A 26,205-nucleotide genomic window follows, 5' to 3' on the forward strand; every position below is an offset into this window, starting at 1 on the left:
GGCAAGCGGGGAAAGTACTATTTGAAAGAAGTGTAAGACATTAAAGCAGTCTGTTACCAAATTGTTTTGACATAAATAACAACTGGTGACCAAGCATCTGGCGCTCTGTAGATGTTTGGCATTTCAAATTTGTCCACTCCATTTTCAGAAGAGTTCATAATAGCCATTCTTATGGGACTACTAGCTTATAGGATCAATATTAACTACACTACTACAGAGTCAGTTCTTAAAATGGTCTCAAAGTTTCGACTAGCTTGCTCTAGTTATCGTCAGGAGGCAAAATTTTCAAGGATGTATACAATTTTTTTATTTAATTTAATTTATTTATTTTAGTAAAATAAACTTACGTTGCACTGGTAGGAATGTTGGTTTTTCCTTCTTTACTTTCTCGGTCTTTCTCGGAGAGCTACATGCTGTACCAGCAAGGTTTTCTTTGTCATCTACAAAAAATAATCCCTCAAAAAAATCAGGTCTAATACCCACTGGACAACTATCAATGAGTCAAGGGGTCGATTTCACAAAACTCTTCCTAAGAGGTTCGGTCCTAAGATTTAGGACGAGTCCTAGCCTTAAAATCGATCCTACATAAGACCAGTCCTAGGATCTATTTCACAAAACCTGTCTTAAGTATTAAACAAATTCTTGGGCGAGGCTAAAAATGCTATTTCAACACCTATTTTATGCCTGTATCGCCTAGTTAATGAAACGGTTGTATGGTTTGCACATTACATGATCGTGTACTCTCTCTTCTCCAGAAAATAACAAAACGTTGATCTTTTTCTTTTTTTGCTTAGTGGCGAAAACATGTTGGTTGACTTTAAACCTTTATGGTGAACAATCAATGTGTGTTTGAATAAAGCCTTGGTAAGCTGTTTTGTGTTTGGATGTTGAGTGAAAGGAGGGGAAACCCAAAATTAAGTGGAAAAACTGTGTAAGAATGTGTCGTGAGTGTAACCAATTTTTCCCGCCACTCACTGCCGCGACTCGGTAAACAATAAATGTTTTGTGCATTTAAATCTAATTGTGATGTTCAAATACTTTAATTTAGGACGGGTTCAGAGCCAGTGCCATGGAAGTTAGGAGGTGCAAACCCTTCTTATATTTTGTGAAATCGTTCCTAGGACGCGTCCTAACTCGAGATAAGACGAGTCCTAACTCTTTGTGAAATCGAACCCAGTATTTTTAGTACTGTGGGCAAGTAAAATATTGTTTTCTCTTAACAAATTTTGACAGTTAATCTTGTTTCAAAAAGAAAAACAAAGTTGTTTGTACACAGCTGAAGGACAATGATTCATTTGTTCATGCACTGGACCAAAAATTGGAACTGTCATATTTACCAATGGCTTTTACTTCCAAGAAGTATATGGCAGATAAAAACTAGATTGTCGAATACATAACATATAGACCGGCAGCCCAGATCACTTTGGTTAAACAGGCATGCAACTGCCCGTTGAAAAAAAAGAGGAACATTTTCAAAGGCACAAGGCAAGTCCAGAGCGAGGCAGCCGAAACGCCACGGGACATGATACCCACAATGGTAGCCTAGAAAATGTTGAGGTTTAATATGCTGGGTCATTCCGTGTCAATTCAACACGCTTTTGGACCTGACCTTCACGGATTTAAATCAAATTCGGTGTGCTGATTGGACTGCCTGAGAAATGCCCAAATCCCAAATTTTATGTAATTCGGATCATTATTTTGGGAGATACGGCTTAACGAACTTTTGACTAATTAGCATGACCTGCTACGTTTGGACAATCATATCTCCAAAAGTAAAACACCTACAAAGATAATATTTACATCATTTTGAAGCTCTTGACATGGCCCACATTTGATAACATAAAATCAAAAAATTTCAACGCACCACCGAAAAAATACGCAAAAATTGGACCTTTGACCTTGACCTGCGAAAATGCGTAATTTTCAAAATGCGAATTTTTTTTTTTAAATGCAAGTTTAAAATGTAAGCAACAATATTCTGAAAAATTGTGATGGGCACTCTTACAGCTTTTTTGTTATGATTTTTTCAACAAGGCCAAAACCATAAAAACGCATTGTACATGTACATTATACATACATGTACATACATGTATACAGTGTAATGTGTAGTAATGTGTACATGATACATGTACACTAGAAATTCAAAGATAATCATTCAACTTTCGAGTTTCACATTTTGATGTATAGTACAAACACAAACTAAATGCATTTCACTAGATCCGGCAAGAATGCAATGCTTCAGCCCAAGTTCAGCAAATTTTCAGCAAAACTTTCAGGAGGATGTTCCTTGAAAAGTTCAAACACTTCTTTCAGATACAAAGATCAAAATGTTTCTGGAGATGTTTCTTCTCATTATCAACAGTAACCGACACAAAGTCTTTCATCCCTGGCATTTGTCTGCTGACAGACTTGAACAAGTAAAAGTCTCTCACAGTTTGCACCATTTTTAATGAAAGAGATTTTCCAGCCTAAAGGATTTGGAATGAAAAGCATTCCCTGCTAATTCACCAGTTTCTTTGATTTTCTTGGCATGTAGTTTGATGCTCCAAATTAAATTCATCTGCTATTCTTTTCACCCTCCAACTCACTGCTAAGACACTCAAAGACATGAACTTTTTCACTTTTCTTGGTCAAGGAATGAAACTTTCGTTTCCACTGAGTTATCATCTCACTTTCATCGTCACCGAACTATTTTCCTGTAGCAGTTTCCAGTTTCTGCTTTAAAATTGTTGTCTTTAGTTTCTCAACCTTGTTTTCCATGTAACTTCCATGAGCTTTCTTCTTACTTATGATTGGAGATACACCAATAATTGTCATAGCCTCATTGATAATGTTAATGTCGGTATTTGGCTGCACAAAAACATCCTGATGTGCAGATGACATTGATGGTCCCTGAACTTCTGGATCACTGCTAAATCTTTCAGTTGTTGAGAGTATTTTCTCAGGCGACAGTTGAGATATCTACTTGCGACAGCCGGTGCTGTATGCTCGAGTGAAATAAAGACTTGGATGCTCCAGTATAAACCTAAATGATACCTGCCTTAAGCCTGCTTTTTTTCTTGCTTTGTGATTTAAATGGGTCACAGTGTCTATGATCATGACTTGACTTTTAAAGGACTAAATAAAGCTTTTAAAGCACTAAATGTGAATACTCTGTACACTGTACATTGTATAACATGTATACAGTATGTCGGATACACAGTGTCTCCTATATTAAATTAAGGGGATGAAATGAATTAGCTCATTAAGTCATGTCATGAAATATACTTTTGGACTCCATATTATTACCAGGGTGACATGGTTTTTAATGTGTGTGTACACACTACCACACAATACTCTGTACACACTACCACACAATACTGTGTACACTGTACATTGTGTATGTTGTACAATGCGTTTTCATGGTTTTGGCCTTGTTAGCCAATGTTCAAAAAATCATAACAAAAAAACTGTACGAGTGCCTATCACAATTTTCCAGAATAATGTTGCTTACATCTTAAACTTGCATTAAAAAAAAAATTGCGCATTTTGAAAAATACGCATTTTTGCAAATCAAGGTCAAAGGTCAAACTTTTGCGTACTTTTTCGGTGGTGCGTGGAAATTTTTTGATTTTATGTTATCAAATGTGGGCCATGTCAAGAGCTTCAAAATGATATAAATATTATCTTTGTAGGTATTTTACTTTTGGAGATATGATTGTCCAAACATAGCAGGTCATGCTAATTAGTCAAAAGTTCGTTAAGCCGTATCTCCCAAAATAATGATCCGAATTACATAAAATTTGGGATTTAGGCATTTCTCAGGGAGTCCAATCAGCACACCGAATTTCATTTAAATCCGTGAAGGTCAGGTCCAAAAGCGTGTTGAATTGACACGGAATGACCCTGCTCTTAGGTTCATTTTTAGCATGTACTAGGCTTATTTTACATGATTGTAGTTGTACACTGTTAATGCCAGGCATATATAAGGCTAAATAAAATAAAAACGAAACGAAAACGAAAAAAACAAACAAAAAAACCCAAACTTTTTTTCCCTTTTTTTGTTGTTTTTTTTTCACGCAAAAAAACCCCAAAAAACGCGGAATTCCGCAGAAGAGTTGCATGCCTGGTTAAAGGAACGAGGTACCAATATTTGAGTACAGGAACAGTTAGTGGATAACCTGACGTGGTCAGATATGGCTGTCTGCCGGGGAAGTTTCAAGTTCATACAGGTTTGGGAAAGGTGCTTTTGTTTGGGGACAAGGGACGCTGCGAAGAAGGAGAAGAAGTATGAATAAAGAAAAAAAAATAATAAAAAAATAAGAGGGCTGTTGGCCCGAACACCTAAATATCAGACGCCAGACAAATTTTCTGCTGCATTAGGCCTGCCAGACACCCCCTCCCCCAAATGTTTAGTGTACAAACCTATGGGTTGAAATTACCCAGTTGTCAAATCAGCTCAGATTTACATGAAACTTTGTCTAACTGTTCCACTATGGTTAAATGAACACACACCACAAAATTTAATCCATACTCTATATCGTTTCCGAGATACAGCCTCTTAAAATAAGCTAGGGGTGTCTAATTGCGGGCCTAATGCAACAAAACATTGTCTAGCGGCTGATACTAAGTTAGTATTTAAGAATAGTTTTTTTAATAGGTATATTGGTCATTTTCAACTTGGGTTTAGGTGGTTCCTTCGATGTTTAACCCCGGGGGTGGGGCCAGGGGTGTCTGGCGGGCCCAAAGCAGCAAAACATTGTCTGGCAGTTGATACTGGTATTTAGAACAGTGTTATTGGTCAGTTCAACTTGGTTTTAGGTGGTTCCTCAGATGTTTTACCCAGGGCATGGGGGTGGGGTAGCCCTGGCAGCCTTACACTTTCACGTTACACGTTTTGTACTACAGTGACATCCTGGACATCAGGGTACATTTCTGGGGCTGACAATTTTCACAGCTTCATAACTCAAATCTTACCTGCAAGAAAGCACCAATTTCAACAGATTCACATTCCATGGCAGCATATGTTTTTCTGCGGTGGGTTTTGATCGTCATATATTCTTCACAAATTCGTCATTTTCATGAAATAATGCAGCTCCCAACGTTAAGGAATTCCCATTTTTGTTCGTACTCTCACAGTCTGCAGTGTGTACGCAAGACGCACGACGCGCAAATTTTGAATTGTGTTGTTAACGCTGTGCAGTCAAGATACGGTGAGCAAGAATTCATGCGTCTAAGCTTGCATCATGCGTCTTGCACGCGAATGTATACGCGTACGCACGACAACAGACAAAACTGTGAGAAAACGATCAAAACTGGAGTTGTTTAATGTTGGAAGCTGCATTATTTCACGAAAATGACAGATTTGTGAGGAAAATATGAGAACCAAAACCCACCGCAGAAAAATGTATGCCGCCATGGAATGTGAATCTGTTGAAATTAGTGGCTTGTCACAGGTAAGATTTAAGTTATGAAGCTGTGAAATTGTTCCGCCCCAGAAACGGGCCTCAATAGTTAGGACTCTGTTCCTGTGTACAGAGAAAGAGTCCTATATAGGGCTAGGGGGTGGGGGTGTCTCGCGGGCCCAAGGCAGCAAAACATGTCTGGCGGTTGATACTGGTATTAAGAACAGTGTTATTGGTCATTTCAATACCTCCCAAAAGGGGAGGTTTTAGCATATTTTAAGAGGCTGTATCTCGGAAACGATATGGAGTATGGATTTAATTTTTGGTGTGTGTTCATTTTAGCCATAGACATCCATATCTGACTATGTCAGGTTATCCACTAAATGTTCCTGTACTCAAATATTGGTACCTCGTTTAACCAAAGTGCTCTGGGCTGCCGGTCTAATACTCAATGTGATGTAGGCCTAAATCTCGACCATTCATTCTGACAATAATGCTAATAAAGGGTTTGGAAAATTATATCTTCACAAATTTCTCTTTTGAAAATAAATTATGAAATAATTACCATTTGGCAGCCTTCGTTTGCACTTTAACTTTGCCTCCTCACTCGACGTTGAAATATTGGGGCGCTTCTTTGCAGTTCTTCCTACAAATCCCACAAATAAAAAGAAGCAAATGTAATATTAAGTAACCTCAGTAGAATAGTATACAAATATTGACTGCTTCGAGTGCTATGGTTAAAACTATGACTCCCGAGGTGATCCCCGGAGCGTTCTATTTTCCCGAGGCGAAGCCGAGGGAAAATAGAACGCTCCGGGGATCACTGAGGGAGTCATAGTTTTTAACCATTGCACGAGTAAAAGCAGTCAATATTTGTTTTATAACACCCCAAACATTTCTAAAACCTGTATTATTATTATTAAGTTACAGACCTGAATGCTACAATCCACAGACGACGTGAATACAGTTTGCAAACACTTTTACTTACTGTGTTGCATGTATTGTCGTGCAATCCGAAATGGTTACAGACTATTAATTTATCATCCTCGTACACGCAACGAACGTCTGGGTACTGCACGCCGTGTGCTAGTCTTCGGACTAGCGCATGGCAAACCGACGCACTATCACACGGCCGTCGTCTAGCAAAACTAAGACATGTCATGTGACGTGCTCTAAACCAATGAGCAGGCAGAATACTTGCAAGGGGTGTTATAATGTTCTTTATGTAAATATACATTTATGAGAATATTGTTCTGTTGCTTAAAGGCAGTATACACATAATGAATGTTTATGAGTGCAATGGTGCGAATATGTTCATGAGTTGAAAGATGGAAGGTTCTATTCAACGAGGCGGAGCCGAGTTGAATGGAACATTCAAGCTTTCAACGAATGAACATATTCGCACCATTGCACGAATGAAAAACATTCATTATTTGTTTTATGTAACATCCAAGTTGATCTTTGTTATTTTCTTTCTTTCTTTCATAGTTATCTCGCAACTTCGATGACCAATCGAGCTCAAATTTTCACAGGTTTGTTATTTTATGCATATGTGACTCAGCGCGAGTAAATGAGACGGATTGCGGCATTGGCGATTTCTCGTTAGGCCCCCCTGAGTGCAAAAAAATGCACATGGGGCAACAAAAATCATTTTTTTGTTTTAGCAAAAAAACGTATGTTTATTATGTCGATTGTCCTTTCCCACAAAAAAAATGGGGGAATTAAACGTTAAATTTCCTATAATAATGATATTTCCTGGGGCATATCATCTTCAGAAACACCCAAAACTTGTCAATTTAAACCATAATCTTAGTCGTTTTTTATTTTGTATTTCTAACAAACAAATCTGCATATGTCTAAAAATTCTGACGAATTGGCGAATACTGTCTCTGTTGAGACGAAACATGTATTTATGTTGATATTTTGCCCAAAAATGTTTTTTTTTAATGTTTATTTTGAGATAAGTTTCTCAAACCAAAGATAATGAATTTCCGTCCAGTAATGTAAATAAAGATCAGTTCTACGTAAACAAAAAATGTTGTGTTAGTATCTTAATTTATATGTCTGGTTGCTATGGTGTTCTGAATTTACATGCAAAATTAGCAATAAAGAAAATGAACCGTTTGTTTAACAGCCTGTTTGTGGTAAACCTGAATTTGAATATTGTCGGTGACCTGCGACCTTTGACCGACCATAACTTCACAACCGTAAACACTATAGAGGTCAGTAAGGTGTCATTTTAATCCTGTGACTAAGCTTTACATGATGAAATCAAAATCTCAATTTTCATTTTCACCTCAAAGTGTCTCATTTACTCGTGCTGGGTCACATATGTTGAGATACACCAAGTAAGAAGACTGGTCTTTGACAATTGCCAATAGTGTCCACTGTCTTTAACATAGATAATGATGGAAAACAAGTTTCCCCTATATTATAGTGTTCCAGATGTAATTGAAAGAAAAAACCAACATGAAACTTCGGCTATTACTTAAGCATTGCGTGCATGAGATGATGTAAGTGCGAGTGTATAGACCAATCCAGGTGCAAAAGTGCTGGGCGCCGCCATGGGTGCCGCGCGCCACTGCTGCGGTGTCTTTGTGCCTAATTTAGTGCACAAAGACAGGAGAAAATTGTTTTCCTTTTCACTTTTTATGGAAATTTAATGTCTTCCTCGACAATCTATGCGATTTCTCTGACATGGCTGCATGATATGACGAATTACTACATTCTTGATAATATTTTAAATTTAGGCACAGAGTAAAATTATGAAATTCTGACAAAATACTCTGCCGATTTCGACAGTTTCCGCATCTTTTCCCCCTAACTCACAAGACAAGCACCGTTTCTCAAGATGATTCGGTTTCTATTTTGTTGCAAATATTTGTGGTCAGTCACTGAGTGATCTACATTAGTATATCATGATTTCCTGGATAGGAAATAGTGTAAGTCGTTGAGGAAAATATTTAATTTCCATAAAGAGTGAAAAAGGAACATGATTTCCTCGTACGGTCTTTGTGTACAAAACTAGGCACATGTTAGCCCTGGCGGCCTTACACTTTCGTTTTGTACTACAGTGACGTCCTGGACATCAGGGTACATTTCTGGGCGGAAAATTTTCACAGCTTCATAACTCAAATCTTACCTGCAAGAAAGCACAAATTTCAACAGATTCACATTCCATGGCAGCATATGTTTTTCTGCGGTGGGTTTTGATCGTCATATATTCTTCACAAATCCGTAATTTTCATGAAATAATGCAGCTCCCAACGTTAAGGAATTCCCATTTTTGTTCGTACTCTCACAGTCTGCCGTGTGTACGCAAGACGCACGACGCGCAAATTTTGAATTGTGTTGTTAATGCTGTGCAGTCAAGATACGGTGAGCAAGAATTCATGCGTCTAAGCTTGCATCATGCATCTTGCACGCGAATGTATACGCGTACGCACGACAACAGACAAAACTGTGAGAAAACGATCAAAACGGGAATTTTTTAACGTTGGAAGCTGCATTATTACACAAAAATGACGGATTTGTGAGGAAAATATGAGGACCAAAACCCACCGCAGAAAAATGTATGCCGCCATGGAATGTGAATCTGTTGAAATTAGTGGCTTGTCGCAGGTAAGATTTAAGTTATGAAGCTGTGAAATTGTTCCGCCCCAGAAACGGGCCTCAGTAGTTAGGACTCTGTTCCTGTGTACAGAGAAAGAGTCCTAGATAGGGCTAGACACATGTATACTGTAGCAGTGGAGCGCGGTGCTCCAACACTTGCGGTCGCCCGGTGCGCGTCGGATTGGTCTATACACTCTCAAACCAGCAACAATGTCACGAAAATACGTTTCACATGGTAGAATAATTTTTGTCTACCAAGACAACAGTTATTTTTGTGACTTGTGACTTTTAAATAAAAGAATATCTTGTTGAAAAATGTTTGTATTGGCAATGAAGCTAATCAGTGTGATGTGTGAAATAATTTCCTTTACAATACTAGTTTAGACCTTGCAATAAAGCAGAGCATCACTAAATAACATTTGAAACCGTTTCTAAGTACTCATCTTAACTTACCTTCTGCTTTGGTGTTTCTCTTTATCAGATTCTGACGAGGAGTCACTGCCAAATCACCAAGTACAGACATATCTGTTTGTTACAAACTCATACAATAATTTATTAATTTTGGTTTTTTACCCATACACCGATGTGTGTTAGCACTGTATACTCAGTACTTTCCCGAGTCCTGTGAAAAATATCACAGGCATATTACTCGGGTGGGATTCGAACCCACGACCCTTGCAATTCTAGAGCAGTGTCTCACCAACTAGACTACCGAGATTGCCCGGTAGCTAGAGGCAGTTTGAATCCTATGTTTTGGCAGCGGGTACCCCACTGATATATAATAGATAATAATTATTTCATTTTATCACTCACAGATTGGACACATACAACTGTTGTGGTGCCACCTTGGCTAGTTCTGTCATGTTGGGTGGGCTTGCTAAACCCTGTCCAGATGGTCTTCTTATGACATTGCAAATTTGTTTCCAGGGTTTTCCTGGGGTGCCCTTTTGCAATGATAGGAATTCTCTAATTCAACCAACCAAATGCAGTTACGTTAAACAACAGCGTCGCCACGCTGCATTTGTGCTCGAACTTCACTTCGGTTCAGCTAATAATCCAACATAATATTTCAACAACAGAGTGCTTAAAGACACTGGACACTATAGTAATTGTCAAAGACTAGTCTTCTCACTTGGTGTATCTCAACATATGCACAAAATAGAAAACATGTGAACCTTTGACCTCAATTGGTTGCGAGATAAATGGAAGAAAATACACCCTTGTCACACGAAATTGTGTGCTTTCAGATGCTTGAATTCGAGACCTCAAAATTAAATTCTGGGATCATATGAAATCAAATTCAAATATTTTAGTGAGAAATAACTTCTTTCTAGAAAACGAGGTTACGTAGAGGGAGCCTTTTCTCATAATGTTTTATACTATCAACATCTCTCAATTGATTGCTAACAAGTAAGTTTTTATGCTAACAATTATTTTGAGCAATTACCACTAACCAACAGTATCCAGTGCATTTAAGAGAAGTGAATGAGAATGAATAAATAAAAGAATATCTTGTTTAGGTTTTTTACCCAACATAGATGTGTAATAAGTATTGTATACTCTATACTATCCGGAGACAACTGGTAAAACATAATACAAGGTAATGTACATTTAAGGGTTTGCAACCCATGTTGATTTATATTATTATTTGTCTTTTTGTTTGTTTGTTATCTGTACAAAATCATCATGCAATTTCGGATGATTTGTTGTTTCTTTAACAATAATGATTTCTCATTTTTACAGAAATCCTGTTCATAGATAAAGGCTTTGTCATATCAACTTAATTAAAACCTAAAAAGCTTATCATTGGAACCAACTTTTTGTTTGGGTGTTGAGCTACCTGTAGAGCCATGCCTACTGATGCACTTTCCCTAACCGACATCTTTAAATCGCAAAACTTTTTAATACAGATGCAACAGCGCCCTCTTTGGTCCTACCCACAATGCCCCACGGCTCAGCAGTGATGCGCAAACCAGGTTCTATTTCTATGACCCATGGACCCAAACCAGTCAAGGATCGAGGTGGCTGTTGTAATGGAGATTTTGGGTTGGGACTGCACAAGAGAGTGGGCTACATTCCCTCTAGTAACCACCACCTATAGGCACCTGATGGTATTGTTGGGTGTAGTTTCGGCCGATAAAATGAGAAGCGGAGCTGAAGCGGAGCTGAAGCAGACGCATGGAGTCTGCAAAAGGATTTTATTAGGCCCACCATACTGGCTATTAGGCCCAGCAATTGTAGCTATGATATTGCTTGTGTGGTCGACTTTTGTAGAGAGAGGTAAACACATTGCCACAATTTGACAGTCGCTCCATTGTCAGCAGGGCGAGTCTGCTCTTAGTTGATAGTTGTTCCAAGTAAAGTCAGAAACTGCGTTTGGGTCATGTTAATGACGAACCAAAGAGAAGTCGCTAGTCCCACAGTGGCATTGAGGCTCTGTGCGTCTCAGCAACCTACAATGAGTCGGACGTCCGGGTACATGGTCCTTCCAGGCATCTTTGTTCTTTTGATTCTGGCTTAGGCCTACTTGCTGTGCCCAAAGAGCGCACTAACTGGGAGTCAGGTAAAAACGTTATAACCAGTTATGGTGTTTTACCATAACATACCCCAACTGGTTAATATGGTTTTACTATGCAAAATAATTTTCGTCTCACTGAGAATGAGATGAAAAGCCTTCTACTATCGTTATCTTCAAACTGAGTAAGTTTAATGTAAATCTGTGGACATTATGTTCTGTGCTAAAAAAAGTATCAAAATCTGTTAATGTTACTGTTAGTTGTTTACCTCTAGGAGACCCTTTTTTTGGTGTTCTTGAAGTCGAAGAAGATTGAGACTCCGAACTGTCTTCGTCCATGGCATCTTGTTTCACTATGAAACAAAATTAAGAAGAATAATTAAATGATAATAATAAAGCTGACATGTAAACAGTTCACGACAATTAGCGGCACAATCAATGAGAACAAACCAAAAGAGAAAGTATTTTCTCATTCTTAATTATTAAAGTTATTAAAGTCATAAACTATAACCGAAAAGTCATAAAATTAATTAATAATGACTTGTGCCAATTAAGTCATAAAATCCTTTCACTAAACTTGAAGATTTACATGGCTGCCTTACAGAACTTGAAGACAGAGCTTAGAAAAGGAAATGCTAAGCAAAATCAGCTAGGAATCGGTGACCATTTTTAGAGTTTGATAGCACAGTATCAGTTTGTTTTATGTGCGGTGTAGGATGAAGCTCAAATGAACAAGGCCCTACCGATCTTTGCTGTTATAATAATGATAATGATAATGATAATGATAATGATAATGATAATGATAATAATAATAAGAGACATTGATATAGCGCTCTTACACGAGGTACCACAGCGCTTTACAAGAAACTAAACAATAAGCAAATAAATAATGGCACTGATAATGGGAAAACAGTCAAAGCAATCAGTCATTGAACACGAAAGTTTTGAGATGTTTCTTGAAAACTCCGCGAAACAAATTTGATTAGGGAGACGGTTCCAAAGGCACGGAGCATGTGCGTAAAAAGCACAATCCCCAGCAGCGGAATGCACCTTTGGAACTGCCAAGAGTGTACTGTCTGAACCAGAGCAAAGGCCAGGTCTTCCAGGTTGGTAAATCTTGATGAGACTGGTGAGATATGTAGGAGCGGTATTGTGAAGGCATTTGTATACAATGGTGAGAATCTTGAAAACAATACGCTGATGGACTGGGAGCCAGTGAAGTTGATGGAGAAGCGGTGTGACGTGGTCGTATTTACGACACTTAAAAATCAGTTTGGCAGCCCGGTTTTGGACGCGCTGAAGAGACGTTTGGTATCAGATGATGAGATCCGATGTAGCAATGAGAAAATGTTGAAAATGTTTTTGGTACAGCTTCATCACCACATTAAACCTTGGATGTGCAATTTTGGGGCCGTTTCTTTTTGTGCTATAGTATAGACGATGTGACCTATGTTTACATTCAAACCGCCCTCTGTTGACAAAACACTATATACGTCATGTTTCGCCGGGCACCGAGTTGCGTAGTCATAATAAGATTGCGTACACTTTCTAGCTGGCTGCCAAAACACAAAGGTTTAGCCCGGCGGTATGCACGCGAACCATGTTATGGTTTTTGTGTGACGTCAGAGGTCACATCGTCTATAGAAAGTATAATAAGAGTTTGCATGTTTATGCTCACTGAATCTTTACAGTTAAAATACACTAGCAGCAGACAATGGGCAGACAATACACTAAATGTACACGTAGTTGCACGATGTCTAAGGAGTCCAAAGTTGATAATCAAAGTTTTTGTGAGACTACAGACAGTAAGGCATTGAATTTATACCAGAATTAGTTTTGTGAGGACAACTTTGGTAAGCACACATTAACTTGTTATAATGTTAAATCAAAATTGTATTCTGTCGAGTTTAATGCAAACTGTATTTCTTTTTTACAGTTGAAATGTTCACCATAATGACATTATGTCAGGCAGAACAAACTCTAAGGACATCTTCAACAACATTATCTTCCATTCAAAGGTTTGAGATACAAGTAATAGTGTAAAACCTCTTCTTACAAACCTTTCTGTATGAAGTTATCCAGCTGCCCAACCAAGTCATTCCTGTCTTCATCACAAAGAGCCTTGCCTAATACTTTTGACCAGTCCAACAATTTTGGAGATTTGTTCCGCAGGTGAACTAGGAATTTGAATGATTTTTCCTCCACTTGCAAATTATCAAGATTTATGGAATCAATTTTACTGGAGGATATTTCACACCTGGTGGCTATTTTCTTCCAGTCAGTTGGAATTTGTTTACTCAGGGTTCTAAAAAACTTCTCACATTCCATTTGTAGTGAAGACATTTTCTGTGGATTGAAAGACGAAACAAAATTGAAAATTATATATTTGGGTACTATTTAAAACACACAACACAATGTCCACAGCTTAAAATTTAACTAACATTGTTTAAAGATAATGATGGTAGAAAGCTTTCCCTTATAATATTACTTGCTGAGGAGCTGTAGTTTTTAAGAAATGAATAAAACAAGTCACAAAAATAATTTCCCCCAGACAAAAACTAGTTTAGCATGTGAAACGTATTTCCATGGCATTGTTTGACTAATTTCTCAAAAACTACAGCAGCTTTAAAGGAACACATTGCCTTGGATCGGTCGAGTTGGTCTTTAAAAAGCGTTTGTAACTGTTTGTTATAAAATCCATTGGTTAGACAGATGTTTAAAAAGTAGAATACAATGATCCACACATTTGCTCGAAACTGTGTGGTTTTCCTTTTCCTAACACGGTCGGCCATATAAATGGACGACCGTGTTTGTCGACGAGGTAAAAGGAAAACCATGCAAATTCGAGTGATACTTGTGTGGATCATTATATTCTACTTTCTAATCGTATCATATCTTTCTAATCGTCTGCATTCTATAACAAACGGTTACAAACGCTTTTCAAAGACCAACTCGACCGATCAAGGCATTGTGTTCCTTTTAAATTCTACTGGATCATTATTTTCAAACTGTGTGAGTTTGATGTAAATCTGTGGACATTGTGTTTTGTGGCCTACAAAAACTTCCCAGACCCTTGGAAAACATGTTAAATATTTAACCAAAGACTTAATAAAATAAATAAAAAAACAATGCTTTTTCATTGAATCATTTTCATATTATCTTTGTTGAGTGCATGCAGCTCATACAACAGATATTGCCTAGTTAAAAAAGCATGGTTGGGAGACAGCAGTCGGTCAACATCCAGGAGTTTTACCCACTTGTTAAATCTCAGGGAAACTATGTTTGACCTTACCAGTGACCTTGATTCAACTTGATGTTGCCTTTATGCAGATTACTGTGTTGTGTCCCAGCCGAATTCGTCAACATCCAACTGTGAAATACACCATCATGATCTTAAAGGCAGTGGAAACTACATTGGTCATTACTCAAAATAATTATTAGCATAAAACCTTACTTGATAACGAGTAATAGGGAGAGGTTGATGGTATAAAACATTGTGAGAAACGGCTCCCTCTGAAGTGATGCAGTTTTCGAGAAAGAAGTAATTTTCCACAAATTTGTTTTCCAGACCTCAGATTTAGAATTTGAGTTGTGAGGTCTCGAAATCAAATATCTGAAAGCACACAACTTCGTGTGGCAAGGGTGTTTTTTCTTTCATTATCTCGCAACTTCGACGACCAATTGAGCTCAAATTTTCACAGGTTTGTTATTTTATGCACATGTTGAGATACATCAAGTGAGAAGACTGGTCTTTGACTATTGCCAAGTGAAATAAAAGGTGGATGTCATTTAAAACCTGATAAATGTAACATCCCGAGTGACAGATTATAAACAACTGATTTTATTTGAACACACACAGGAGAAAATTATTCAATTTTTCTCCATGATGGGTCATAGTTGTGATAACATAACTCAGTTGCGATATTGTAACCCTCCCGCCGTCGGCAGGAGGGTTATGTTACAACATCTAGATGGGTCACTAGGCCTATACGGTACATGCACCTCATTAACTCCATAGAATTTGGTATTTTATTAAAACCAGAGGGGCGCTGTACCCCTTTTATTTTAAACTTGTCATTATCAACCAATATTACGATAATTTAAAAAAAAAGGAGTAGGGCTTATGTACAGGGCCCCAGTTATTGTTGGGCATGTTGAGTCTGGTATTTTATCAGCTTCAGTCAACACTTGATTGAACACATAGGCCTATTTAACAATTAAAAAAAGCAAGACTGCTGGACTTGTTTGGTCTGCAGTTTACTGGCCCTTCATTAAAACTACTGGCTTCGAGCTACTCCTAGAACTAGAGGTTCGTTCCTCTATCATGGAACAATTGAACCAGGAGTGCCTCGAGCCTGCACTTGAACAATTTGCAGTCCAGTTTTGAGATATCATAAGGCCTTATTTATAAAGTAAAACACCCACCCCCCCCCCCCCTTGAAACACACACACTTCACAACAATCCGTTTTACCCCATCTCAGACCAGTAATGTTGGTTTCAGGAGATAAGAAACCAATCTATGATATTTTCTCTTTAATGTAGACATAATATTTATTACACTTACCAGAATTTATTACAGTATGCAGTTAATAAAAAAAAAATTAAAAAAAAATCATTTTCACATAAAATAATTATTTTTTTCCCCCATATATATTGGCACACCATAGAATCAAATTTGTTTGAGTTTAACTCATGAATTTGAATGTTGGCATAATAATGCACTAGTGATTTGTACTAAAAATCAATCCTTTTATTTTTATAAATGTTTGAACATAACCAACGACAGGAAACTTTTTTCTCAGCATGATTAAGCCTGATGAAAATACAGACCGTGAGTAAACTGCATAGCTTCTGTCACCGGTGCAGCTTGCACAACTTCGCGGCAAACGGGAATCAAAGTTGGGGTTCGAAAACATATGAGGTCGATAACGTATGACGCTACGATCATTTATTAAATGTGATAACAGTTATCACAACACCTGCCTGGCTCTGCTGGCGAGTTGTCCCAACTGATGAGTTGTCCGAGTGGAGTTACCCAGCCGTGAAGTTGTCCGAATTGTCCGACAACCCGACCGTCGTGTCACAACGCAACGTACGAAAACACACTACTCCCACACACCTGCTGTCCACATTGCTAACAATAACATTAAAAACGACTGCCAAAAATATTTAAACATTCGCGGGTTAATGCATCACGTGATCGCGGACCATCACGTGATTTTTTCACATACTATTGATCAAGGCGTTTCTGTTATAAATTTCATTTTTAAACGTGAAGGAAACCCAACGCTGACGAACCACAGTTTGATTATGAAAAATAAAATAAAAAGTAACTTTTAATACCTTATGGCCAGAAATGCATTCCTTATGGCAAAAGTCTTTTCTCTTTAAATTGTCATTTGAACAACCATACAGACCGCATACTAAAACGTATTGTGTTAAGACTACTTACTGGGCTTATTATGAGTCAACTCGGTCCCAAGTCAACTCGGTCCCAAGTCAACTCGGTCCCAAGTCAACTCGGTCCCAAGTCAACTCGGTCCCAAGGCAACTCGGTCCCAAGTCAACTCGGTCCCAAGTCAACTCGGTCCCAAGACCGAGTTGACTTGGGACCGAGTTGACTTAGGACCGAATTGACTGGGGCCGAGTTGGCTTGGGACCGAGTTGCCTTGGGACCGAGTTGACTTGGGACCGAGTTGACTTGGAACCGAGTTGACTTGGGACCGAGTTGACTTGGGACCGAATTGACTGGGGCCGAGTTGGCTTGGGACCGAGTTGACCGGTACCCCTTCGGCCTTATATACCGGTGGGTTCCTACATGCACATCACAACCAAAGATCGTATAGCGCCGCGTAGAAGATAGATAACTCAACGCAGACGCAGTGCAAATACGTGAAATAATCATGGGGGCCAGCGGACGCCATTCTGGCAAGGTGAGACATGTGAAGTGTCCCGGATGTTGATGTAAACAAACGCGAAGGGTGACCGCGAAGAGTGCATGTTACGATCATCTGATCTCACTCCTTTTTTCACATCAGATGGCCAAGAAGTACAATTGAAGATTGTTTTTTTAAGGTAAATGTCAACTTCTCGGATCCATTAATGGCTGCCAAGATTATAATAATATCGCCATTTTATATCGGCATTTTATATTATGCTTTTAGAAGAAATTTTGGAACTTCACAGTTACATGACTATGATTATCCTATTGATTTGATAGCTCCATCCATGGTTTAAACAATTATAATACAATGACAAGCCTGCCTGCAACTATTTTATTTACAAAATTGTTGTCAGTTGTCACAACAAGGACTAAGATAAGACTAGAGTCTCGATAAAAATGAAGGACATATAAATCGATAACAAAACATAAAGGCATCAGAGAACAAAATGTATTTTGGTGTTTAACCATGGTTTAACAGAGGTGTGCAATACACATTTATTATGATGTTTTCAAGATTTAGGGTTCATTTATTTTAGAATACATCTTTACAGTTAAGAATAATAATGGTTAAACAAATATGACACTCTCTGTGGGATCCACATTATTAGCAGAGATTACAAAGTATGGTTCCTAATGAAATGCACTTGCATTGAGACAGAGACAAATTTAAGTGAACCATGGAGGTCCGTGGTAAACTCAAGCCACTAATGAACAAAATATATTAAAAGGTCTCAATGCTCGTGCATGTTAATAAAAGTGAATTAAGACGCTTGTACAAATAGACGGAGGACAAAGCAAACAGCAAGTACAGTACCGACAGAAACTGAGTACCCAGCGTATTTAAAATAAATTATCACCTGGTTAGACAAATTAATAAAGTCTTAAAATTTATCTTTTATCAATCCGCAACAATTTTGTATCCAATCTAACAATCCGCAACAGTTTATTTTTAACAATCCTCAACAATTGAATGCTTAATGAACAATCCTCAACAATTTAATCCTTAATGAACAATCCTCAACAATTTAATCCTTAATGAACAATCCTCAACAATTTAATCCTTAATGAACAATCCTCAACAATTTAATCCTTAATGAACAATCCTCAACAATTTAATCCTTAATGAACAATCCTCAACAATTTAATCCTTAATGAACAATCCTCAACAATTTAATCCTTAATGAACAATCCTCAACAACTTTATTCTTGTAAACAATCTGCAACAACATACTCTTTATCATTATCCATAGAAATAGATTATGCACCTACGCTTAGAAATAGATTATGCACTGTTACTAATAGCTATGAATTGCATTCCGCGGGATAATCTTGCGCACCTGACACAATGGAAGCGAGCCGGTTATAAACACTGCTCATTATCAACTGTTTAAACACCTCGACGTGCTGCGCTATCCACCAATAGGAGTAAAGAAATCTGGGGTATTTATGAATATTAGTTCTGGTTTATAAAAAAATCTGCTCGTCGTGCCGGTCATGGTGTTTATACTCACAACTTTTGAACAAGGTGGTATCAACATCCATGGCTTTTAGTGGACACTATTGGTAATTACTCAAAATATTTATAGCATAAAACTTTACTTGGTAACGCGTAATGGGGAGAGGTTGATAGTATAAAACACTGTGAGAAACGGCTCCCTCTGAAGTGGAGTAGTTTTCGAGAAAAAAGTAATTTTCCACAAATTTGATTTTGAGACCTCAGAATTAGATGAGGTCTTGAAATCAACTTGCATCTGAAAGCACACTACTTCGTGTGACAGGGTTGTTTTTACTTTCATTATTATCTAGCAACTTCGACGACCAATTGAGCTCAAATTTTCAAAGGTTTGTTATGTATATGTTGAGATACAGCAAGTGAGAAGACTGGTCTTTGACAATTACCAATAGTGTCCAGCGTCTTTATAAAGCAAAGATTTTATGTTCTTTTCAAATGGATCAAAAAAGAATAAAAGTTTACCTGGGTTGACGCTCGACAAATGACTCATTTTGCTTGATCGCAGAATTTTTTAAAATAATATTCAATGAAAACAGCATTGAATTTGACCTTTTAAATGAAACTTTCTCCTTGATACTGCACTGCATGTTACAAGCTCAATCAAACAAATAATTTTACTTGAGACGATTTTTTACAGAACCTGTAGTTAGTATCAGTTACAAAATTATTATCATGTTTCACCGGTAAACTAAGAATTTATAGTATGTTGTTGTAAGTTTCAACCTTGGTGTTCGTTGCCTTTACTTGTGCATTACTTTTTGTGCTTTCCTGTCTTTTCTCTTTAGAGACATATCTTTGAGCTCTCTGTTTTTGAATTTGAGTGCATATTGGATGCGCATACTTACAAAGATTGCCACTATCCGAGCTCGCATACCTTCAGAACACACCCCAAGCTCTGTGTACTCACTTCGCTTGCAAATGGCATTCTTTATGCAGCCCTGATACTTCGGCTTTTAAGGGGCACGGCAGTTTTGCCTTGACTTTTTGTAAAAATTTGGGGCACCAAGGCAATTTTCAAAAATTTGGAAGGGCATCACGGCAATCATAAAAAGTTGCGATGGGCACGACGGCAGTTTGAAAAAAAAACTCTGAGTTGCCTGTAAAAAATAGTTCTTCAAATTTTTCCATTTTCTAACTGTTACCCAATGAAAAAAGAAAGCATTCATCTAACTCAACCAAATAAAGAACAACTACTTACAATACACAATAAATAATTTTTGTTCACACGTAATGCTACTACTGGTCATGCACGTTGTGTAGTTTTTCGTAGAGACTCTAAAATACCCATGTAACTGCTCCAATTTGACACGATGTTGACAGAATAAATGCATGCGGTGCGCTACGACTATGCTATACATGATGGTACATCACATGTACCAAGCATGGGGGAAACCACTATCCCAGCATGCACAGCACGTCGAGTCTTTGTCTCAAGGCGCTTAGCGTTGGTTTGCGTAATTTTACCACTAGAGGGCGTTTAATCTCACGCTATCTCTTTGTTCGGAAACGCCCTCTAGCGTTCGATGTTGCGAGTATTTTTTTGTCGCACGCAAAGAACAACAACTAACCGGCCTGAAATCTGCTGCTGTGCCTTACGTGCGTGAAATTGGGGCCTATTTCGCTGCGTGAAATTTACACAGACATCGGGACTTTTTAGCTTATTTTCGAACTTTGACAACGTTGAATATAATTTGTTTTTGGGAGGAAGGGCACGGCGGCAATGATGAGAAAAGGGCACGGCAATCATTGCCGTGAAAAATTGGGTTTTTGAAGGGCATTGCGGCAATCGGTAGGGGCAACGACGGCAATTGCCGTCGTTGCCGTCGTGAAGTATCAGGGCTGTTTATGACACTACTGATCTTGTTTTGAGTCATGCCTTGTCTATCAAACTCGGCTCTGAATATTCGTTCGCACAGAGCACAGAAGTGAACAAAAGAAGTTGTGGGGAGCTTTAGTGCACCGAAGTCAGATTGTGCTGTGTTATATGCCTTGTTATGAATGAACAGTTGGGATGATTCAGTCAGATATGTGTCAGGAGACAGAAGTGCTGCTCTACAAGTATCGCAAGGAGATTGAATTTCGTGCCTTGTCATAACTTTCCTACATAGGTACCCAGCAATGTAAGAAATGGTATTCTGCTCAAATATGTTCAGGGCACTTTGAGTTACAGGTACATACTGAAAGTTGCAAGACACGTTGGTTGATTTACCCTTTGTTCTAGTTTTCTTTGAACTACTTAAGCATTTCAAACTCAACAGATGTGAATCGGAGTCAGGTGCACAATTGGCACCAAGGGCTGGCTTGATGAGTTCAGCCACCATGACCATTCTCAAAGCGTATCTGAACTCAGAGGCTGAAGGGTTGTCCCTAAAACCACCCTTACGCCTGATTGTGCAAAAGGTATTTTCCACAACATCCTGGTTGAACCTTCCTGTGAGAAGAAATTTTACTTCACTTTTGGATTTCATTTCTTCCCACAGTTGAGTCACACAGGCTATGCCCAAAAGCCAACCCTTGATGCACAGTATGTTTCTAGACCCTACATAATGAATACTCTTGAGCCATGGAATGCACTCATTGTAAAATTGAAGGTGCTCAGAATTCTTAGAGAGGGGTCTTTGAATTTTCTTCTTCTCCTTAAAACTTCTGCAGTTGAAAGAATCAAAGAGCTTATCAATCCTTTGTACAAACTCTGCTGTGTAAGCAGCTTCAGCAGGCATTTTCCCCACTGATGTGTAAGTGTAGATGCCTGCAGCAACAGTGTGACTCAGAACTTGGGCTGCTGTTTTCACCCTCATTTTACTGAAGCTAGTTAACTCAAAATGCCCCCTTGTCAACTTTGGAGCCATACGAATTGGTAGGGCGGAATCGTATTCAAAGAACTGTTGAAGATAGGACCATTTAGCATGTTTTTGTTTCCCATCTGTAGCATCAAATCTTACTTCATACTTTAACATGTTCGATCGTGTGTTTTTTAGAAGGTGAGGTGGGTCATACATGCAAAATACCTTCTCGCCATCTGACATGAAAAATGGCTTCTCTGTTGAAACGCCCAACAGTCTGAAGGTTTTGACGTTGTTTGATCCTTGATCACAAACAACTAACTTTGGGTACAAACCAATTTCCTTCAATTTGGCCAAACAAGACTTCAACAGTTTAGCCTGTGTGTCAGCTGATGAAGCATCCTTTGAAAGGAAGTATCCAACAGGTTGCTTCCAATGGGAAAGCATGCCCCTAACAAGGAAAACTAGTGCATGATTAGCTACATTGTTGGTTCTGCCAACTTCACCAAAATCCTCAAAACCTTCAACCCTGTCATTGCTTATATCATATGTTAGACCAGCACGGATGCTCATCTCATCGAAAGTGACTACACAGTATTTGTCTCGCTCTTTCATCGAGGAGACTTTGTGCTTCATAACCTCAAAGATGTTTTCATTGAAGCCAGGATGGACTTCTATACTCTGTAGCCACTTTCGAAGAGATGAAACTGAAGGCAAGGTAAATATTCTAGAGCTATGTTGATAGGCACGAGGACCTTGGTGATAGAGAGACAATGCAATGACTTTATCAGTATATGACCATCGCCTACCCCTAGCCTTAGTGCGTCTAGATGAATTTCGGAGCTGTGATGCAAAGAATGACAACACTGGCTCATTCAGGTACTTGGTTGCTCCATTGATGACCTGCTTGACGGTTTGTGCACCAGACGTCATGTTGCTTATCACTGTCTGAAGATACTGTACTTTCTTTTTCAGCCTGGTGGTCCGTACCCTCTCTCTGCGAAGAGCCTTGCTTTCGTGTGAATTCTCATGTAGCTTAGGTGGAGCGATATCATCTGCTTGTTTGCAGTAGCTGTGGTCAACGTGTGGACTGTGCACATCAGGAGAAACTACGCAAAAAGGAAGATAATTTTAAATAAATTATTTAATTTTTCTTGACTGTAAAAAGATTTTTGGAGGCCTTCTAACACATAAAAGACCAAAAGAAAGACAAAATATGAGAAACAAGTATGTCAAAACTAAAAACAAAAAACTCTAAGCCTGTTTAAGTAGGCCTACAAGTACTAGACACAAAGTTTTAAAAATGCATCTAAGAGACAACTACCTGCAAAATACAATAGTTAAAATGAATGAATGATACAAATACATCTTAGAGACAACTACCTGCAAAATACAATTAAAATGAATGGATGATAAAAATGCAAAAATACAATAATTAAAATGAATGAGTATTACAAATACATCTAAGAGACATCTACCTTAAAAATAAAATTAAGATGAATGGATGTTAAAAATACATCTAAGAGACAGCTATCTGCCAAATACAATTATAATAAGAGGTGTTCCGGGCTGTTGGCCCGAACACCTAATGAATGAATATTTAAAAAAAACATCTAAGAGACAACTACCTGCAAAATACAATAGTTAAAATGCATGAATATTACAAATACATCTAAGAGACATCTACCTTAAAAATACAATAGTTAAAATGAATGAATATTTGAGGGGAGAGGTTACCAGTAAATACACCCTTGGCCAGCATTATAATGTTGAATGATGCCTGGAGACGTCAATAGAGAGTGGGGCTTCAAGTTGTGTTTTCTCTGCACTTGATGATGTCTCTGCTATGATGTCTGGGTTGATTAAGGCAGAGGGATAGAGGGGACCCAGAAGTAGTTGATCTGCATCCGCTGATTAGGAACAGGATTGTCAATGCCAATGTTTCATCGCTGATGGGAGTAGAGGGGAGGGTTGTGGTGGGCTTAGTGTTTTGGGGGAGGGTGGACTTGGTGTTTCGAGTGAGGGGTGGATGGGGTGTTGTCTATGGGAGAGCATTCACCCACAGAGGCTGATGATATAAATATGGAAACTACAAGAGGCATAATCCATACCTGCCAACCGTGAAACCTCAAAAATAGGAACACCAGTTTTTCAAGTTCTCAGATAGCGACACAAAAAGTTATGCAGTAAAGCTTATTACATCCATCAATTATGTACACCAATACGATGTGCCCAAATCTCTGTAAGAAAATCTCTGCCGTCACAAACAAATGGAACACTCTTTTGCCAGAAATTGTTCACTGTGGTTTCTTTTCAGAAGTAGGAATGTTCTGATTTTTTGCAGCCCGTATCTGTAATCTCAAAAACCTGGCAATTCCAATCAAGTCTGAACAGTTGGCAGATAGGTCATGATGATCTTGGAGTCAATAAAGGAGAGTTTGGGGAAGATCAAGGAGCCAGTCTACTTATTCTCTGACAACTAAAACAGCAATATAAATCAGTCTTTGAAACGTTTTATTAAATTTCAACAGAAGAATTGTGGTTATTTATTCATGCAAACTTCAACCATCAATATTCACAATTAGTACACTTGGTATGTAATATTAGATTGAGTGATTCAATTTGTATACTGTGCATCTTATGAATTGTGGAAATGTGTAGGGGATGGGAAGTCTGCGCTGCTCTGGTAAATAGCATACAGTTTGATTTATTGTGTGCTCTGCTAGCTGTAGCCTGCTGTGTGTGTCACTGGATATCTTGAATCTATTCTGTCTCTGCTCATTCAGCTAGCTAACGAATCAGCAACCACCACCAGTGGGCTAGCTGCTATGCAACTTTGCTCAGCTCTGACTATCTGCAACTCAGCTCATCTCCCTAAAGAGTTCCATGCCCAAAATGAACCGGGCCTAATTTCATGGCTCTGCTTACCGTCAAATTCTGTGCTTACTGTGCAAGTGCTAGGTTTCTGTCTAGGTACCGTGGAGTAAAAATGTCCTGCTAACCTGTGAAATACGCTTGACATAAGCGCCGTAATTCCCTGCTTCTGTAAGCGCTGATTCTTTTCTTACAGTAAGCAGAGCCATGAAATTAGGCCAGAGCAACAATACGCCCTCGCAGCTTGCCTTTTATTCACTTTTAGACTTGCAACTACGCAGGGCAACGGGTACTGGTTGGCTAAAAAGCTTGAAGAGTATAATATGATCACTCACTCTCATGTACAATCTGCAATGTAAAAACTATACAATCAATAACAAAATGTGTACAGAACAGGAATAAAGAACAGTGTCTGTCCTTTCTTGTTTTATCTGACAGAACTATTCAATTGACAGATTTTTGAGCACACAAGACAAACTGATGTTTAGCTTTACTGAGAGCTCTCTAACGCTAACAATGAGAGCTAAGGTCTTTTGAGCTCAAAAATCTGTCGAGTCTAAATTATGTCTTGCTGTTGCAACAAAGCAAAAGCTGTGTTTCTAATACCAGGAAGAACAATTATATTATTAAGGAAGTATAAATGAATAGTAAACTTGCGGGTACAACCATGTGTAAATCTGTGATGGGTGAGTGTTGGCTCTGAAAAGAGTCGGTTTGGTCTTGGTGTTTCGAACAGTGTACAAACTATTTGTCTTCAGAGATGAGCAGAGTATACCGTTAGAAATTTCGAGACCAAACCAACATTCACACTAAAGAGATTTGCACATTGTTGTACATGTACCTGCAAGTTTACTTTTTATTTATAGTTCCTTCTACTTTCTCCACACAGTACAAAGCTTCAAAAAAATACTAACTTTATTATGGGGTACATTTCAATTTTTAATCTTACATACCCCAAAATAATGACTTTTAAATAAAGGCTTTTGATAAGATAAAAGCAGGCCTAAATGAGTGAGAGTGAGAGAATATCAACAGTCAGAACTTTTGTATACCTTTCAAGCGCTTTCGTGGAATGTCAACAACATGTGCTGTTATGCCCTTCCTTTTCAAAGGCCTTCTTGTTGGCTGGACTGATTTGGGGGGATTTGGCACATTGAAAACTGTTGGGATGGCATCCCATTTCAACCTCCTTTTTTCTGCATTGACAAATTGATTGGTCTCGAAATGCTCGGAGCATATCCTGCAATTATTGTAAAGGTACCATGGAGTTCTCCCCTGCAGGTCCTTACGCCGGGTGTTCTGAACCCACTGCTGGCTTCTGAAAATGGTACAAAATAAAGAACAAAACTATGTAGGGACTACAAGTACAACGCACAAATGGATTACAAGTATAAAATGAGTAGGCCTATATTAATTAAATATCAGAAATACACACAAAAAGTTCAGTAGATAGATTAGTAGTTTGTACTCAGTACTATGAAACTTAGACCCTTTTTTAAAAGTTTAAAATGTAAAGTTTTGAGGACAACAAAATGGTCATGCATGAAAACTGCAGTTTAACATGTTAAAAGAGGGATGC

At 38.3% G+C, this 26,205-nt stretch overlaps 3 protein-coding genes across 11 annotated transcripts in view; 2 read left to right on the forward strand and 1 right to left on the reverse strand.

Annotated features, from left to right (window-relative positions):
- Nucleotides 1-26,205, forward strand: part of LOC139936968 (4-hydroxy-2-methyl-3-oxo-4-farnesyl-3,4-dihydroquinoline-1-oxide ketoreductase-like) — a 90,065-nt gene that overhangs the window by 44,877 nt on the left and 18,983 nt on the right. The gene's annotated exons all lie outside the window — the stretch shown is intronic.
- LOC139936969 (uncharacterized) overlaps nucleotides 1-26,205 on the reverse strand; it is a 52,514-nt gene that overhangs the window by 4,269 nt on the left and 22,040 nt on the right. Inside the window, exons 1-7 of one of the 9 annotated variants that reach the window (XM_071931855.1) lie at nucleotides 16,496-16,826; nucleotides 14,804-14,881; nucleotides 13,572-13,857; nucleotides 11,781-11,864; nucleotides 9,450-9,494; nucleotides 5,950-6,030; nucleotides 348-440 (exon numbers count right to left, since the gene is read on the reverse strand). In XM_071931855.1, coding sequence (XP_071787956.1) covers nucleotides 348-440; nucleotides 5,950-6,030; nucleotides 9,450-9,494; nucleotides 11,781-11,864; nucleotides 13,572-13,854 — 586 coding nt within the window. In that variant the 5' untranslated portion in view covers nucleotides 13,855-13,857; nucleotides 14,804-14,881; nucleotides 16,496-16,826. The other 8 variants (XM_071931849.1, XM_071931851.1, XM_071931850.1 and 5 more) reach the window with 8 other exon arrangements.
- Nucleotides 13,347-26,205, forward strand: part of LOC139936972 (uncharacterized) — a 31,842-nt gene continuing 18,983 nt past the window's right edge. The window contains exon 1 of the mRNA XM_071931862.1: nucleotides 13,347-13,364. The gene's annotated coding sequence lies outside the window, so the exon portion shown is untranslated. The remainder of the gene's footprint in view (nucleotides 13,365-26,205) is intronic.

The sequence above is a fragment of the Asterias amurensis genome, chromosome 5 (genome assembly GCF_032118995.1).
Source record: "Asterias amurensis chromosome 5, ASM3211899v1".
Lineage (NCBI taxonomy): Eukaryota > Metazoa > Echinodermata > Asteroidea > Forcipulatida > Asteriidae > Asterias > Asterias amurensis.